Source organism: Halichoerus grypus, chromosome 6 (assembly GCF_964656455.1).
Source record: "Halichoerus grypus chromosome 6, mHalGry1.hap1.1, whole genome shotgun sequence".
In the NCBI taxonomy this organism is placed as follows: domain Eukaryota; kingdom Metazoa; phylum Chordata; class Mammalia; order Carnivora; family Phocidae; genus Halichoerus; species Halichoerus grypus.
In genome coordinates, this window is record NC_135717.1 from 107,184,910 (window position 1) to 107,204,683 (window position 19,774).

The 19,774-nt window shown below is 36.9% G+C and overlaps 1 protein-coding gene across 1 annotated transcript in view; it reads left to right on the top strand.

The window, feature by feature from the left end:
• REDIC1 (regulator of DNA class I crossover intermediates 1) overlaps positions 1-19,774 on the top strand; it is a 115,431-nt gene that overhangs the window by 77,201 nt on the left and 18,456 nt on the right. Inside the window, 3 exon segments of the mRNA XM_078075884.1 lie at positions 125-654; positions 882-951; positions 2,023-2,083. Coding sequence (XP_077932010.1) covers positions 125-654; positions 882-951; positions 2,023-2,083 — 661 coding nt within the window.

Consider the following 19,774-nt stretch of genomic DNA (forward strand, 5'->3'; position numbering starts at 1 on the left):
TAAAAAAATTAAAACCTAGTCTAGGTAAATATTAGTAGTTAGTATGTTCTCTAAGAATTTAATTGTTTTGAAATGAAAATGCTGTATGTTTTTCTTGCTAAATATGTTTTTATTTATCTTCAAGTCCAGGCAATAGGAATTTCCTTACTGAAAGACCTGTTGTGGTTATGGGTGAAGAATGTGGAAGCATGGATGAGCAAAGACAGTCAGACTTCATTACTGAAAAACAGTCAGTACAACATATTTGGGGAGAAAATAGAAGAGAGCTTTCAAATTTTTTTGAAAGTGTGAACCAGCCAAAAGCCAGCCTTATGTCAGAGAATTGTAACTCTTTTATTAGTGAAAATGTCATCAATTTATTAAGCATAGATCAACAGAGGATAAAGAAAACCTTTGACAAGTGTGGTTATGACAGTATGGGAGATATTTGTGCAATCACAAGTTCTGATAAAAATGATTCAACTGATAGTTGCGTTAGAAGAATTTTTACAGATCCAGTGTTGACTCTTAGTAATTCTACTTTTAATAAAACAAGTTATCCAGAAAAGTGTCAGCCAAACAAGAGGTATCAAAAAGAGTACCACAGTAATGAAAGAAATACTCTTAGTACATCTTTTGAAAAGGATTGTTATGCAGCCAGCTTTGAAAAAAAAGGTGAGTGTTATACATGGAAAACATAATCTTTTGGGATTTTTTGTTTTCAATTTGTGTGTGTGTGTGTGTGTGTGTGTGTAAGAACAGGAAATTAGAAACAGAATGACATTCTATTACATGACTTTTTGGATCAGTAATTTTATTCTATGTGGTTTGTAAGCTTCAAATTAAAAAACAGATAGTCTCTGTTAAGGTTTTGAGTTCAGTGCATACTTTTATTTTTAAAGGAAAATTTAGAAGTGATTACCAAGAGAAGACACCACAGAATGGAAGCCAGAAATATCCAGTGAATCATATGTAAGTTTTTAGGTAAATCTGGGGAATACAAATCAGGATCTATTAGTATAATGCATGTTGAATGTTGGAATTGATGAAAAGTGAGTAGGCATATTGCTCTCTGGGGGTGGGTAGACCAGCCTCAAGGATGGCTTCTCAGCTGTCAGAATCTTGGTAAAATCACCTTATTTGAGAGTATGGTGCCTATATTTGCTATTGCAAAAATAACTGGAATCTTAGTATTAATTAGGTTTGAGAAAACTGACTTCTGTGTTTAAGAAACTTACATACTCACTAGAATGCAGTTTATTAATTTACAGTAAGAAATAGAAGAGTCACATGTATAGGAATGCTTACTTGCATGGTAAGCATATTTTCTAACTTTTGGCTCAGCTCTCCATGGGAAGGTTGTTTGGTTAGTATAGAATCAGAACAAGAGAGTGATAGAATTCAACTGTAATGGCATAAGCATATTAACATTTTATGGGACTGTTTTTATAGGGAATTAAACAAAATTTCTGGTTTCAGAATAGCCCAAACTTTCTTGGTAATAATTATGATTTAGTCAGATCTTGGTAACTGAAAATCATGAACTAGAATATATTTTTATTTTGAAAGTACTTTCTTATGGAAATATTTAAAATATCTATAAAAAGAGTATATAGATGCTATTTTTATGGGATTGGCACAACAAATTAATTAAAATATAGATTCACAACTTATTTAATAAAATCAATAAATTAGCTGCTTTGTTGTCAAGTTCCCAAATATTCAGAAACTTGTGAATGAAAAACAACATGGTAGGCCTTGAATTTTAAAATTTACTTTATGAAAGGGATTTAGAACATGGTTCCCAAGTCTGGCTGCAGGTTCACATCACTTGAGGGGGGTGACTTTTTAAAATTAAAAATACCAAGTTTGATCCACACGTAATAAATAAGCTCTTTAGGTTGGAGCTTATGAATCTTTGTTTTTCAAAAATCTTCCCTTATAATTCTGATCTGAAGCCAACTTTGGAAACCATAATTTAGAATAATAATTTTCGGCAGGAAATAAAGCACACTTTAAAAGCATCTTATTTATGATCCTTAGGGGTAATATCTCTTTGGAAGAATTGCATTCTAAGCAATCGTGGGACTTTGGATTTGGTGAGGTAAAGTACATCTTCCATTATCTTTCCAATTAAGTCAGTTGTTATTATGTCATATTTTAGTATTGGCAGTTTACTTTGGTTTAAAGTTAGCTTTTATCAAAAAAATTTCTTCTGAGATTAATACTTTTTCTTTGTTATATTTTTTTTATTCTGGGGAAATTATAGCTTGGGTTTAGGAATAAAATTAACACCTTTCAGAACTTGTAATATGCTTTAAGACAAACCAATCTAGATATTTTAAAAATTCTTTCTATAAGTCCTATAAAATTTCTTCCAAGATGAAAACATTTAGGTTTCAATGTGCTATGGTCAACATAGTTATATGTTTAAGAATACTGAAAGAGCTATAAACATTGGTTATGTAAGTTGTAACTGCTGCTCATAATAAGGGTATGTGATTGTTACAATAGTGCGGGCTTTGTGCTAGGAGCTTTATGTACTTCACTTCTAATCTATAAGAGCCTGATTCTGTAAGGTCTGCAGTGCAAAAGAGACTCAAGTTCAGAGAGATTAAATAACTTGTTCAAAGTAACACGCTCAAACCAGGATTCAGACTCTTACTATTTTTAAAAATTTTATTATTTTTAAATTTATTTTAGAGAGAAAGAGCAGGGGAAAGGGTAGAGGTAGAGGGACAAGCAGACTCCCCACTGAGCAGGAAGCCTGATGTGGGGCTTGATCCCAAGACCCTGAGCCGAAATCAAGAGGCTGATGCTCAACCAACTGAGCCCTTCAGACTCTTATTTGACACTATATTTTCCACTACACTGTTTTCTCTTTTTATCTTCAATGAATATGCATTGAATGCATATTATGAATTCATTTAATAGAATTTATTGTGTCTTTTATATGCTAGACACTGTGCCTACAGTGGTGAAATAAGTTTTTGTTCTTCTGATGCTTACATTCTATTATGCACAATATGATGAAAGGTACAGTGATGAAAGGACATGGAACCTATCTTTAGGAAGCTATAGCCTAGTAGCTAGACTGAAACAAACAAAAAAACTAGTGCATTTAGATACAATTGCTCCAATTGGGGTTTTTACAAAAGGCAGTTGGAACTCAGTAAAAGACACTTCTAAGTTTTCTTTTAGGAGTTTTATGGTTTCAATTCTTAGATTTGGGTCTTTAATCCATTTTGAGTTCATTTTTATATATGGTGTAGGAAAAATGGTCTGTTTTTATTTTTTGGCATGTAGGTGTCCAGTTTTCCCGATATCATTTATTGGAAAGACTCTTCCACATTCTATATTCTTATCTCCTTTATTGTACATTAATTGACCATATAGATGTGGGTTTATTTCTGGTCTCTCTATCCTGTTCCATTGATCTATGTGTCTGTTTTTGTGCCAGTACCATACTGTTTTGATTACTGTAGCTTTGTAGTATATCTTGAAATCTGGGATTGTGATACCTTCAGTTTTGTTCTTCTCAGCCTTAGCAACATATTTATGGCTATGTTTCCTCAGGCAAGGGAAACAAAAGCGAAAATGAACTAAAATACATCCAAATAAAAGGCTTTTGCACAGCAAAGGAAACCACCAACAAAATAAAAAGGCAACCTACTTAGTGGGAGAAAATATTTACAAATTACATATGTCCAATAAGGAGTTAGTGTCCAAAATATATAAAGAACTGATACACCTCAACACCAAGCAAGCAAACAATCTGTTTAAAAAATGAGCAGAGGACCTGAATGGACATTTTTCCAAAGAAGACAAACAGATGGCCAAAAAACACATGAAAAAATGCTCATCATCACTAATCATCAGGGAAATGCAAATCAGAACCACAATGAGGTATTACTTTATGCCAGTCAGAATGGCCAGTATCCAAAAGACAAGAAGTTACAAGTGTTGGTGCAGATATGGAGAATTAATTTTAATTTTTTATATTGAAAATGCACTCCCTAAAAATATTTTTTTCATGAGCAATATGTGCAAAACTTCTGGTTTCCTGCCCTGAAGCCTCAACTGCAGAAATTTAAGTTGCCTATGAGAGTTCCCGCCCTTCAGTTTTAGCTGTTGAAAGATTAATTTGAATTACAAACTCATATTCTTTGATTTACACAATCCTTGGGTCCTTCTGGTACCTAAGATGGACTTTTTACTGCTTTGTAGAGAATGCAGTTTCATAAAATACATATCAAATTCATCCAAATAGCCAGTCATTTAGCTGTTTGGCTTACTTACACATTCTATCATGGGCTGTGAGCAAAACAGCCAAATTTGAAAAGGCTGCTGTTTATAATTTAAGACAGGTACCCCTAAATGACTCCTTTTTGGTATGCTTCTGAAAAGGTCAGGCACCAACATGTTGGTAGGAAAAAAAATTGGTGCAACCACTATGGAAATCAGTATTGAAGTTCCTTAAAAAAGTAAAAATAGAAATACTGTACAATCCAGTAATTCCATTACTGGGTATTTACCCAAAGAAAACAGAAATATGGAGTGCCTGGGTGGCTCAGTCAGTTAAGTGGCTGCCTTTGGCTCAGGTTATGATCCTGGTGTCCTGGGATCGAGCCCCACATCTGATTCCCTGCTCAGTGGGGAGCCTGCTTCTCCCTCTGCCTGTGCCCCCTGCTCGTGCTCACTCTTTGCTCACTCTATCAAATAAATAAAATCTAAAAACGAAAAGTTTTAAAAACAGAAATACTAATTTGAAAAGATGTATGCATCCCAATGTTTATTGCAACATTACATACAGTGGCCAAGATTTGGAAGCAACCCAAGTGTCCATCAATAGATGAATGAATAAGAAATTGTGGTATGTATATATATGTGTGTGTGTGTGTGAGTACACACATATACACACACACAGTAGAATGTTACTCAGCCATAAAAAAGAATGTGATCTTGCCATTTGTGACAACATGGATGGACCTAGAGAGTATTACGCTAAGTGAAATAAATCAGAGAAAGACAAATACCATATGATTTCACTTATATGTGGAATGTAAAAAATAAAATGAATGAACAAACAAAAAAAACAAGACTTTTAAATACAGAGAACAAACCGGTGGTTGCCAGAGGGGAGGTTGGTGGGGTTAGGCAAAATGGGTGAAGAGGATTATAAAATAAATAAGATATAAAATAAAATAAGTCATGGAAATGGAAAGTACAGCATAGGAAATATAGTCAATAGTATTGGAATAATGTATGATGACAGATGGTAACTATAGTTGTAGTGAACATTGAGTAATGTATAGAATTGTCAAATGAGTATGCTATATACCCGAGGCTAATATAATCCTTTATGTCAGTTATGCTTCGATAATAAATAATAAAAAAGGCAGTTCTAAGTTTCATGGGCAGTCAGAGGAAGATGTGATAGAGGAGAAAACTTTTGATCTGGGGGTCAGTAAGTTCACCAAATGGACAAACTTCCTTCATCCTATGAAGAAGGAGCAATATAGATAGAAACTAAGAGGTGAAGGAATAAAGCTTGTTTTAGAAACTGTAAGTAATTTGTTTCATTCTACTTACTGTTATTGCTACTACTGCAGTATAAATTATAAGGGGTGGAGGGATGGCAAGAAATAATTCTGGATGTTATAAAGGACCAGGTCATGAAAGACCTTGTATCATATATAACAGGTTAATTTCCTATCATCAAACAGAGAGCCACTAAAAAAATTTTAGCAGAGGAATATGATAACATCCGGGTATTAAAAAGTTGAGGAGTGGCAGTGAGGATGGAAACAGGGAAGAGCTATCACAGAGATTTAGAAGATCTAGATTTGAGAGAACTTGATGATTAGTTAAGTGAGAAGGAAAAAATTAAAGACCTGTATTTATGATTTGGGTAAATGGGTAGTTGATGGGATGATACCATTCACCAAGATTGAAAACATGAGAGAAGGTTGCAGAAAAGGTTAACTCTCCACCAAATTTTATGTGTACCCTCTTTTATAGAATAGAGCTGTTAATATGAAAGGGCTACCCTGCCAAGGAACACTTTCCCTAATCTTCCATTCATCTAAATTTGGCCATGTGGCTCAATAATAGAATATTATCAGAAGTGATGTGCATTATTTTCATGCACTACAAAAAGTGGAGATTCCTTCTCTGTGTTATCCTTCTTGTGAGGACTAGGTGGTAGTGAAGCCCTAAGGAATGTTTGCAGCCACAAGGTGGGAGGGACTGAGTCTCTAAATCACTAGATAGAAGAAGATTACCTACTGACTAGGAAACTTATTTTAGATTATTACATGAGGAAGAAATAATTGTGTTTAAGCATTATATATTTTGTGATTTATTTTTAATACCTAGCATTACTCTAATTCAGAGGGAGAGATTTCTAAGAGAATATCAATTAAGTTTTGACCTGTTGAGGTTGATTGAAGTTTTCTGAAAAATCTGTGATATACATGAAGATTTGTCATAGCCATTTATATATACAGAGCTTGCAGTCAGAAGACGCCTTTTGTATTCAGTGAATAGGTTGTAATTTAATACATTTATGTATACATACGTGATTTCCAAGAGAAAATTTTAGAACAAGAACAAAGAGTCCTGAGAAGCCACAACATTTAAAGTTGGAGGACGTGTAGTAGAAGAGAAGCCAGAAGAAGAGACAGAATGAATTGTTAGACAGGTTTGAGGAATTCTACTAAAAGAATGGTAGAAAAGAAAAATAGATTTTCAAGGAGGAGGAATATGGTCAGTAATATCAGATGCTGTCCTATGACTCCTGGACCTTCTATTTTCCCAAAAAGAATAATATAGATATATTCTCTTGAAGGAATTGTCAACAGTTTAGAATACTTAAAAAACAAACTCTGTTTGACTACATTTATGGCAGCTTGAATATGGCTAGAGCAAGTCAGAAAAGAAAATAGGCCTATTGGTGGAGCCTGAAGGGAATCCGGTGCTATGAGGAGTTCTTTGGGTAGATCAGCATGGAGTTTTAATTTGTGATGTATGGGCAGGGCTAAAGGTATAGTGAAAACCCGGGTTAAAATCTTAAATTCTGCAAGAGCAACCAAGGCAGGAGTCAAAAGAGGAAAGGAAGAAGAGGTAGGAGCAGAAGAAAGGCAGAGTTGTGCCTGCCCACTGGCTGCATAAAATCAGAACAGGTAGTTGCTACTGAGGCAGAATTAATGAAGAAGCAGAAGCACACAGAAAAAAACAAAATTCCATCTTGGATGGCAGATAGTAGGGAATGGAAAGAGTAGTGGTGGTCCAAGATCCTTTTGTTGGTTGTGGAAGGGAATATGAAAGAAAAAGGTCTTGGAGGAGTATAATTATTTTTATTAAGATTTAATTACGTATAACAATTTATTACTTTCTCGTGTACTACAACATAATGATTGATAAATGTATAAACTGTGAAATAATCATCAGAATAGGTCTAGTTAACATCCATTACCATACCACAGTTAAAAATCTGTTTTTTCTTGTGATGAGAACTTTTAAGATCTACTCTCTTAGCAAGTTTCAAATATATAATACAGTTTTACTAATTATAGTCACCATGCTATACATTACATCCCCAGGACTTATTTATTTTATAACTGAAAGTTTATTTTTTGACGCCTTCATCCCTTTTGCCTATACCCCACCTCTGGAAAGCACCAATCTGCTCTCTGAATCTATGAGTTTGTATTTAATTTTAATTTTTTTTAGATTGCACATGTAAGTGAGATTATATGGTATTTGTTTTTCTTTGTCTAACTTACTTCACTTAGCATTAACGCCCTCAAGGTCCATTCATGTTGTTGCAAATGGCAGGATTTCCTTCTTTAATATAGCTGAATAATATTCTATTGCATATGTATACCGCATCTTCTTTATACATTTTTCCATCTGTGGACACTTGGTTCATTTCCATGTCTTAGGTATTGTAAATAATAGCAATGAACAAGGGCGTGAGGATAATCACTTTAAGTTACTCTCTTCATTTCCTTTGGAAAAATTACTAGGAGTGGAGTTGCTGGATCATATATGGTAGTTCTGTTTTTAATTTTTGAGGATACGCTACACTGTTTTCCATAATGGCTGACCAATTTACATTCCACTAGCAGTAGACAGGGGTTTCCCTTTCTCCACATCCTTGCCAGTACTTGTTATTTCTTGTCTTTATGGTATTAGCCATTTTAACAAATGTGAGGTGCTGTCTCATTGGGGTTTTGATTTGCACTTTCTTGATGATTCACGATATTGAGCACCTTTCTGTGTACCTGTTGGCCATCTGTATGTCTTCTTTGGGTAAAAGTCTGTTCAGTTCCTCTGCCCATTGTTTAATTAGATTGTTGGTATTTTGCTTTGAGTTGTATGAGTTCTTTACATATTTTGGATATTAACCCCTTATCAGATAAATGGTTTACAAATACTTACTCCCGTTCTGTAGGTTGCCTTTTCATTTTGTTGATTGTTTCCTTTGCTGTGTAGAGGTTTTTTAGTTTGATGTAGTCTCACTTGTTTAGTTTTGCTTTGATTGCATTTGTTTTTGGTGTCAAATCCAAAAAAATCATTGTCAAGATCAATGTCAAGGACATTTACCCCCTCTGTTTCTTCTAGCAGCTTTATGGTTTCGGGTCCTATGTTCAAGTCTTTATTCCATTTTAAGTTAATTTTTGTATATGGTGTAAGATAGGGGTCCACTTTCATTCTTTTGCATGTAGCTGTCCAGTTTTCCTAGTGCCATTTATTGAAGAGACTGTCTTTCCCCTATTGTGCATTTTTGGCTCCTTTGTTGTAAATTAATTTGCCATTATGTATGTGTATTTTCTTCTCAGCTTTCTATCATGTTCCATTGGTCAGTGCCTGTTTTTATGCCAGTACCATACTGTTTTGATTATTGTAGCTTTTTTAAAAAAATATTTATTTATTAGAGAGAGTGCGAGCACGAGCAGTGGGGAGAGGCAGAGGGAGAAGCAGACTCCCTGCTGAGCAGGGAGCCAAATACAATGCTAGACCCAATCCCAGGACCCTTGGATCATGACCTGAACCGAAGGCAGACGCTTAAATGACTGAGCCACCCAGGCGCCCCAGATTACTGTAGCTTTCTTTTTTTTTTTTTTTTTAAAGATTTTATTTATTTATTTGACAGAGAGAGACACAGTGAGAGAGGGAACACAAGCAGAGGGAGTGGGAGAGGGAGAAGCAGGCTTCCTGCAGAGCAGGGAGCCTGATGCGGGGCTCTATCCCAGGACCCTGGGATCGTGACCTGAGCCAAAGGCAGATGCTTAATGACTGAGCCACCCAGGCACCCCTAGATTACTGTAGCTTTCTAATGTTGTTTGAAATTAGGAAGGGTGATGCTTCCTGCTTTGTTGTTCTTTCTCAAGATTGCCTTGGCTATTCAGGGTTTTTTATGGTCATACAAACTTTAGGATTATTTGTTCTACTGTGAAAAGTATCATTGCAATTTTGATAGGGATTGTATTGGATCTGCTTTGGTTAGTATGGACATTTTAACAAGATAAATTCTTCCAATTCGTGAGCACAGATTATCTTTCCATTTATTTGTGTCTTCAATTTCTTTCATCAGTGTCTTACAGTTTTCTGTGTACAGATCTTTTACCTCTTTGGTTAAATTTATTCCTAGGTATTTTATCCTTTTTGATGCAGTTGTAAATGGGATTATCTCCTTAATTTCTCTGATAGTTCATTATTAGTGTATAGAAGTGCAACTGATTTTGTGTATTGATTATGTAACCTGAAACTTTACTGAATTTATTTATTATTTCTAACAGTTTTTTGGTGGACTGTTTAGGATGTTTTATATATAGTATTATGTTATCTGCAAATGAAGGTAATTTTAATTGTTCCTTTCTGTTTTGGATGCCTTTTATTTATTTATTTTTTTCTTGCCTGATTGCTCTAACTAGGACTTCCAGTATTATGTTGAATAAAAGTGGTGAGAGTAGACATCCTTGTGTTGTTTCTGATCTTAGAGGAAAAACTTTCAGCATTTTACTCTTGAGTATGATGTTAGCTATAGGCTGAACATATATGGTTTTTATTCTGTCAAGGTATGTTCCCTCTATCTCTTTTGTTGCAAGTTTTAATCATGAATGGATGTTGAATTTTGTCAAATGGCTTTTCTGCATTTTTGAGATGATCATATGATTTTTATCCTTCAGTGTTGAACCATCTTTACAATCCTAGAATAAATCCCACTTGATCATGGTATATAATCCTTTTAATGTATTGTTAAATACAGTTTGCTAATATTTTCAAGGATTTTTGAATCTGTGTTCATTAAGGATATTGTCCTATAATTTATTTTCTTGTAGTGTCCTTTTCTGGTTTTCGTATCTGGGTGATGCTGGCTTCATAAAATGGGTTTGGAAGTGTTCCTTTCTCCTCTGTTTTCTAGAAGTGTTTGATAAGGATTGATAGTAATTCTTTTTTTTTTTTTAAGATTTTATTTATTTATTTGACAGAGAGAGACACAGCAAGAGAGGGAACACAAGCAGGGGGAGTGGGAGAGGGAGAAGCAGGTTTCCCGCGGAGCAGGGAGCCCGATGTAGGGCTCGATCCCAGGACCCTGGGATCATGACCTGAGCGGAAGGCAGACGCTTAATGACTGAGCCACCCAGGCGCCCCGATAGTAATTCTTTTTTAAATGTTTGGTAGTTTGATAGAATGCACCAGTGAAGCCATTGGTTCTGGACTTTTGCTTGTTGGGAAGTTTTTCTTTACCAGTAACTGGTGTATTCATATTTTCAATTTTGTACTGAATCAATCTTGGTAGATTGTATGTTCTCGGAATTTTACTAATTTCTTCTAGGTCATTCAGTTTATTGGTTTATTGTTCTTAGTAGTCTCTTATGATCTGTTTTTCTTTTATCAGTTATAACATCTCTTTCATTTCTGATTTTGAGTCCTCTTTTTTCCCTTTTGATAGCTAACAGTTTGTCAATTTTTTTTAATATTTTCAAACAACCAGCTCTTAGTTTCATTAATTTTTTCCTGTGTCTTTTTAGTTTCTGTTTCATTTATTTCCACTCTGATCTTTGTTATTTACATTCTTCTACTAACTGTAGGTTCAGTTTATTAGTTTCTTGAGGTATTAAGTTAGGTTGTTTGAGATATTTCTTGTTTCTTAATATATATAGGTGCTTATCAACACAAACTTCCCATTTAGAACTGTTTTTGCTGCATGCCAGAGTTTAGGTATTTTGTATTTCCATTTTTATTTGTGTCAAGATACTGAAAAATACTTTCTGATTATTTTTTTCAGCCATTGATTGTTTAGGAGCATGTTGTTTAATTTCCATATATTTATCAATTTTCCAGTTTCCTTCTTGTAATTTTTATTTTCATAACATTATGATTTCAGTCTTCTTAAATTTATTAAGACTTGTTTTATATGATTTCAGTCTTCTTAAATTTATTAAGACTTGTTTTTTGGCCTAAAATACAATCTATCATGGAAAATATTCAGTATGTGTTGAGAAGAATGTGTATGCTATTGTTTTTGAATGGAATGCTCTGTATATACCTGTTTAGGACATCTGGATTAAAGTGTCATTGAAGGCCAATGTTTCCTTATTGATTTTCTGTCTGGAGGATTTATCCATTGATGAAAGTGGGGTATTCAAGTTCCCAACTATTATTATATTGCTAGTTCTCTCTTTAGGTCTGTTCATATTTGCTTTATGTATTTAGATACTCCTATGTTGCGTGCTTATATATTTTCAAATGTTGCAACCTCTTCTGAAATTCATCCGTATTTCATTAGATGATGACTTTGTCTCTTTTTTTGAAATTTTATTTTATTATGTTAATCAGCATATATTACATAATTAGTTTTTGCTGTAGTGTTCCATGATTCATTGTTTGCATATAACACCCAGTACTCCATTCAATACGTGCCCTCTTTAGTATCCATCACCAGGCTAACCCATCCCCCCACCCCTCCCCTCTAGAACCCTCAGTTTGTTTCTCTGAGTCCATAGTCTCTCATGGTTTGTCTCCCTCTCTGACTTCCCCCCTTCATTTTTCCCTTCCTGCTATCTTCCTTTTTTTTTTTTATATGCTTATTTGCCATATGTATATCTTCTTTTTTTTATTGTTATGTTAATCCCCATACATTACATCATTAGTTTTAGATATAGTGTTCCATGATTCATTGTTTGTGCATAACACCCAGTGCTCCATGCAGAACGTGCCCTCCTCAATACCCATCACCAGGCTAACCCATCCTCCCAACCCCTTTTTTTTTTTTTTTTTAACATATAATGTATTATTTGTTTCAGAGGTACAGGTCTGTGATTCATCAGTATTACACTGTTCACAGCACTCACCATAGCATATACCCTCCCCAATGTCTTATCACCCAGCCACCCCATCCCTCCCACACCTCCACCACTCCAGCAACCCTCAGTTTGTTTCCTGAGATTAAGAATTCCTCAAAACACTGAGGTCATATGATACATGTCTTTCTCTGATTGACTTATTTTGCTCAGCATAATACCCTCCAGTTCCGTCCACATCATTGCAAATGGCAATATTTCATTCCTTTTGATGGCTGTATAATATTCCATTGTATATATCTACCACTTCTTCTTTATCCATTCATCTGTTGATGGACATCTTGGCTCTTTCCATAGTTTGGCTATTATGTACATTGCTGCTATAAACATCAGGGTGCATGTACCCCTTCGGATCCCTACATTTGTATCTTTGGGGTAAATACCCAGGAGTGCAATTGCTGTGTTGTATGGTAGCTCTATTTTCAACTTTTTGAGGAACCTCCATACTGTTTTCCAGAGTGGCTGCACCAGCTTGCATTCCCACCAATAGTGTAGGAGGGTTCCCCTTTCTCCGCATCCCTGCCAACATCTGTCGTTTCCTGACTTGTTAATTTTAGCCATTCTGACTGGTGTGAGGTGGTATCTCATTGAGGTTTTGATTTGGATTTCCCTGATGCCGAGTGATGTTGAGCACTTTTTCATGTGTCTGTAGGACATTTGGATGTCTTCTTTGGAGAAATGTCTGTTCATGTCTTCTGCCCATTTCTTGATTGGCTTTGGGTGTTGAGTTTGATAAGTTCTTTATAGATTTTGGATACTAACCCTTTATCTGATATGTCATTGCAAATATCTTCTCCCATTCTGTCAGTTGTCTTTTGGTTTTGTTGACTGTTTCTTTTGCTTTGCAAAAGTTTTTTATCTTGACGAAATCCCAATAGTTCATTTTTGCCCTTGCTTCCCTTGCCTTTGGCGATGTTTCTAGGAAGAAGTTGCTGCGGCTGAGGTCAGAGAGGTTGCTGCCTGTGTTCTCCTTTAGGATTTTGATGGACTTCTGTCTCACATTTAGGTCTTTCAACCATTTGGAGTCTATTTTTGTGTGTGGTATAAGGAAATGGTCCAGTTTCATTCTTCTGCATGTGGCTGTCCAATTTTCCCAACACCATTTGTTGAAGAGTCTGTCTTTTTTCCATTGGACATTCTTTCCTGCGTTGTCGAAGATGAGTTGACCATAGAGTTGAGGGTCCATTTCTGGGCTCTCTATTCTGTTCCATTGATCTATGTGCCTGTTTTTGTGCCAGTACCATACTGTCTTGATGATGACAGCTTTGTAATAGAGCTTGAAGTCCAGAATTGTGATACCACCGGCTTTGATTTTCTTTTTCAACATTCCTCTGGCTATTCGGGGTCTTTTCTGGTTTCATACAAATTTTAGGATTATTTGTTCCATTTCTTTGAAAAAGTGGATGGTATTTTGATAGGGATTGCATTGAATGTGTAGATTGCTCTAGGTAGCATTGACATCTTCACAATATTTGTTCTTCCAATCCATGAGCATGGAACGTTTTTCCATTTCTTTGTGTCTTTCTCCATTTCTTTCATGAGTATTTTATAGTTTTCTGAGTACAGATTCTTTGCCTCTTTGGTTAGATTTATTCCTAGGTATCTTATGGTTTTGGGTGCAATTGTAAATGGGATAGACTCTTTAATTTCTCTTTCTCTTCTGTCTTGTTGTTGGTGTATAGGAATGCCTCTGATTTCTGTGCATTGATTTTATATCCTGCCACTTTACTGAATTCCTGAATGAGTTCTAGCAGTTTTGGGGTGGAGTCTTTTGGGTTTTCCACATAAAGTATCTTTTCATCTGCAAAGAGTGAGAGTTTGACTTCTTCTTTGCTGATTCAGATGCCTTTTATTTCTTTCTGTTGTCTGATTGCTGTGGCTAGGACTTCTAATACTATGTTGAATAGCAGTGGTGATAGTGGACATCCCTGCTCTGTTCCTGATGTAGGGGGAAAGCTCTCAGTTTTTCCCCATTGAGGATGATAATTGGCTGTGGGTTTTTCATAGATGGCTTTTATGATATTGAGGTATGTACCCTCTATCCCTATACTCTGAAGAGTTTTGATCAAGAAAGGATGCTGTACTTTGTCAAATGCTTTTTCTGCATCTCTTGAGAGGATCATATGGTTCTTGTTCTTTCTTTTATGAATGTATTGTATCACATTGATTATTTGCAGATGTTGAACCAACCTTGCAGCCCAGGGATAAATCCCACTTGGTCGTGGTGAATAATCCTTTTAATGTACTGTGGGATCCTATTGGCTAGTATTTTGGTGAGAATTTTTGCATCCATGTTCATCAAGGATATTGGTCTGTAATTCTCCTTTTTGATTGGGTCTTTGTCTGGTTTTGGGATCAAGGTAATGGTGACCTCATAAAATGAGTTTGGAAGTTTTCCTTCCATTTCTGTTTTTTGGAATAGTTTCAGAAGAATAGGTATTAATTCTTCTTGAAATGTTTGGTAGAATTCCCCTGGGAAGCCATCTGGCCCTGGGCTTTTGTTTTTTGGGAGATTTTTGATGACTGCTTCAATTTCCTTAGTGGTGATAGGTCTGTTCAGGTTTTCTATTTCTTCCTGGTTCGGTTTTGGTAGTTGATACATCTCTAGGAATGCATCCATTTCTTCCAGATTATCTAATTTGCTGGCATATAGTTGCTCATAATATGTTCTTATAATTGTTTGTATTTCTTTGGTGTCGGTTGTGATCTCTCCTCTTTCATTCATGATCTTATTTATTTGGGTCATTTCTCTTTTCTTTTTGGGATAAGTCTGGCAAGGGGTTTATCAATCTTGTTAATTCTTTCAAAGAACCAGCTCCTAGTTTCGTTGATCTGTTCTACTAATAGCCTTTTTGATTTCGACTTGGTTAGATTTTAGTTCTGTTATTTCTCCAGAAAGGGTTTCTCTAATATCTTCCATGCTTTTTTTCAGTCCCAGCTAGTATCTTTAAAATCATCATTCTGAACTCTAGTTCCGACATCTTACTAATGTCTGTATTGATTAGGTCCCTGGCAGTCGGTACTGCCTCTAGTTCTTTTCTTTGAGGTGATTTTTTCCGTCTTGTCATTTTGTCCAAAGGACAATAGATGAATGAGAGAACAAAATGCTAACAGGGTAACAACGACCGCCAAAAAATATACAGTAAACAAATCAGAAGAGACCTGAAGCTGGAGGAAAAGAAAGAGAAAGAAAGAAAAAAGAAAAAAAAGAAAAAGATAAAACAAAGAAACAAAAAAACCAGAATATGATCAAGTATGATCAGGCTGGTGCATAGATTAGTGCCACACACTAGATTTTGGCATATTTTGGTCTGTTAGAAGAAAGTGCCTCCCAAAATTTTAAAGAAAGAAAAACTTATCTATGTACAAAAATAAGGGTTAATATGATGAAGGGATGGAATATGACTGTAAAGATGAAAATTATAAAAGATTTTATAAAAGGACTTGATAAGAAGTTGGTTGGGGGCGCCTGGGTGGCTCCGTCATTAAGCATCTGCCTTCAGCTCAGGTCGTGGGTCCCAGGGTTCTGGGATCGAGCCCCACATCGGGCTTCCTGCTCCGTGGGAAGCCTGCTTCTCCCTCTCCCTCTCCCCCTCCCCCTGCTTGTGTTCCCTCTCTTGCTGTGTCTCTCTCTGTCAAATAAATAAATAAAATCTTAAAAAAAAAAAAAAAAAAAAGAAGTTGGTTGAGAAAAGAAAGAAGAGGATTTAAAAAAAGAATAAAAAGGGAGAGAATGTGATCAGGCAGGAGACTAGAACAAAGCCATACACTAGAGATTTAGGGTATATTTTGGTCTGTTAGAAGAAACTGTATCCCAAAATTTTAAAGAGAGAAAAACTTATATATATATATATATACCAAAAATAAGGTTAACTACTATGAAGGGATAGAATATGACTGTAAAAATGAAAAATAAAAAAGATTTTTTAAAAAAGGGATTGATAAGATGTTGGTTGAAAAAGGGAAAGAGAAAAATTCAACAAAAAAAAAAAAGGAAAAGAAAGTTAAAAAAAAATTAACTTTGAAAGACTAAAGAATCATGGGAAAAAAGCCATGAATTCTATGTGCAGTATTCCCCCTAGCGCTAGAGTTCTGCCGTTCTCATTGATCAGTAAACTTGGTCTTGGCTGGCTGTTCTTGCTGATCTTTTGGGGGAGGGGCCTGTTGCTGTGGTCTCAGATGTCTTTGCTGGAGGCAGAATTGCCCCGCCCTTGCCCAGTCCAGGCTAAGTTATCTGCTTGGGTTTGCTCTCCGGAGCTTTTGTTCCCTGCAAGCTTTCGGTACAGCTTTGGGGGACGAGAGTGAAAATGGCGGCCTCCCAGTCTCCACCGTGGAGGAGCCGAGAGCTAGGGTCCCCACTCCTCAGTGAGCCCCCAGCGAAAAGCAGTCAATCACTCCCGTCCCCCTGGTCTCTGGGTGCACTCCGTGCTCACCTGGCCTGTGACCGAGCGTTTCTATCTCTCACGACCCCGTTTGGAGTCTCCAAACCCAGCCAATTCCTGCGGTGCGCTCGTGCAGTGCGCTCCTGTGCCACTTACCCCCCAGGGAGAAAGGGGAGTCTACCTGGATCTGCTGTTTTTTGGGTCCCTCCTGGAGGAGCAGTGGCCCGACTGTGCCATGGATCATGGTTTATGGCAACCCCGAGCTGAGAGCCCACTCCTCGGCTCCGTCTCTGCAGCCAGCTTCCCTGCTCTGATACCTGGGAGCTCTGCTGCACTCAGGCACCCCTGGTCTTTCTGTGACCCCGAGGGTCCTGAGACCACACTGTCCCAGTGAGGGTTCCACTCCCCGCTTAGCTACTGGAGCAACGTCCTTCAGTGGAGCCGACTTCTAAAAGTCCGATTTTGTGCTCTGCTGCTCTATCACTTGCTGGTAGCGGCTGACGGAGGCCCCCTCCCCTGGCATCTGTCTTCCCGAAAACCACCTGGGATTCACTTCTCCACATGTCCTACCTTCCAGAAAGTGGTCGCTTTTCTATTCAGAGAGTTGCTGCTATTCTTTTCTTCGATCTTCTGTTGAGTTTGTAGATGTTCAGAATGGTTTGATCCCTATCTAGCTGAATTCCTGGGACCAGACGAAATTTAGGTCTCCTACTCCTCTGCCATCTTGCTCCTCCTCCCCCTGGTCTTATGTATTTATTAACAAATTACTGTAATTGTTGTTTTTGCTACTTTTGTCTTTAACCTTCATACTAGCTTTGTAAGTGATTAACCCACCCCCTTTACAACATTATTTTGAATTTTAGTATATATTTACCTTTACCAGTAAGTTTGTACTTTCATGTTTTCCTGTTACTAATTGATACCTTTTATTTCAGCTTCAAGAAATCCCTTTAACATTTCTTGTAAAGCCCAGTCTAGTGATGAATTCCTTTAGCTTTTTGCTTATCTGGAAACCTCTTTATCTCTCCTATTCTGAAGGAGAGCTTTGCTGGGTAGAATATTCTTGGTTGGTAGTTTTTCCTTTCAGCACTTTGAGTATGTCATGCCACTGTCTTTTGGCCTGCAAAGTTTCTGTTGAAAAATCTGATGATAGTTTTGTGGGGTTTACCTGTATGTAACAAGTTATTTTTCTTTTGCTGCTTTTAAAAATTTTCTTCTTGTAATTTAATTACAAAAACATAATTTAGTTATGTGTCCTGGTGTGGTTTCTTTGGGTTCAGCTTATTTGGAACTCTGTTTCCTTCCCCAGGTTAGGGAAGTTTTTGGCCATAATTTCAAGTAAGTTTTCTGTCCCTGTCTCCTTTTCCTTTCGGGGCTTCTATAATATGGATACTGGTTTATTTGATATTGTCCCATAAGTGCCTTATGCTATTTTCACTTTCTTTAATTCCTTTTTTTTGTTGCTCCTCTGATTTGACAACTTCCACTGCCCTTTCTTTGAGTTCCTGATCCTTTCTTTGGCTTCATCAAGTTTTCTTTTAATCCTTTTATTAATATTTTTCAGTTTAGTTACTATATTCTTTAGCTCTGTGATTTCTGTTTGGTACTTTCTTATATTTTCTGTTTCTTTGTTGAAATTCTCACTTTGTTCTTGCATTGTTCTCCTGATCTCAGTGACAGCATCTTTATGACTGTTATTTTGAACTCTTATTGGGAGAATCACTTATCTTCATTTCACTGAGGTCTTTTTCTGAGGCTTTATCTTGTTCTTTTGTTTGTAACATATTGTTCTGTGTCTTCATTTGCTTTGACTCTGTGTTCATTTCTACGTGTTAGATAAAACAGACACCTCTCTTAGTCCTGAAGGTGGGGCCTTAAGTAGGAAATAAAACCTATGTTTCAACCCTGCCCTATCTCTTGGTTGCCTCTCAAACCTTTGTGATTTTCCAAGTAGCCTACTTTATTTTTAGTAGTTCCCAGTTGTTGAGGGTATGCCAAAACCTGCCAGTGTCCCAGTGGGAAGGATCTCAGTCAGTACTCAGATTCAGTTTGATTGGAAGCTGCACCCTCAGGTGGGAGCTTTGAAAGTATGCAAATGCACCTCTTTCATGGCCAGACTTTGAGATTCGTATCTGTCTGTACGCTCTGCACTAAGCCCTGGTGGGATAGCCAGTTAAGAAGCGTTTCTTTGTTTGCTGTCATCCCGTTGAATCTGTGAACCTAAGCCCTGCTGGCCATCAGAACCAGGCTATCAAAGGAGGTGTCCTGAGCAGCAACCACAAAAGCTGGGATGCTGGGTGTTTGTATAAGCTCCTTTCTTAGAGACACCAGCAATCTGGGGAAAGGCAGAAGGAGGATGAAGGTGGTACCTTCTGGCCTCCACAGAATCTGGAGAGGATTTTCAGGGGGCTCCTCGATATGTGTTTAATTAGAAGCTTGCTCCTCTGGCCACAGGTATGAAGATAAGCTAATATAGGCCTCTTTCACAGAAGAAATGGGTGTTTCAGTCAGCTGTCTCGTCACTGCTCCCGTGGTTGGTAGCTGATTAAGAACTCTTTTTCTGTTTGTTACAGTCCTGTGGGACCTGCATACATAAAGCCCCATTGGCTATCAGAGCTGATGATCAAGGGACATCCCATGGGTGGTAGCTGCAAAAACTGGGGCTCTAGATGTGTGCATCAGGAGTGCTTTTAGGCAGTACTCATGACCTGGAACAAAGCAGAAGGAGAGTGTGAGGATGGTGCCTGCTAGGCTCTACAGTCTTTGGAGAGTTTTCAGTAGGCCTCTAGATGTGTGTTAAATTAGAAGCCTGTCACATAAAATATATAGTATCAGAGCAAAATGCAGTAGAAAACTCATTCAGAAAACAGAAGAAGAGGAAATACGGAGTTACTGATCCATACCAATTATGAAATCCAGCTTGGCAGAGATTGTGAAGGCTTGTTCTCCTGGGGTATGGGAGAAATTCTTTGAATAATTTAGTTTCTTCTTTTTGGGATGATCTTTTCTGTCATTTATCCTCTATAAGCAGATCCAACG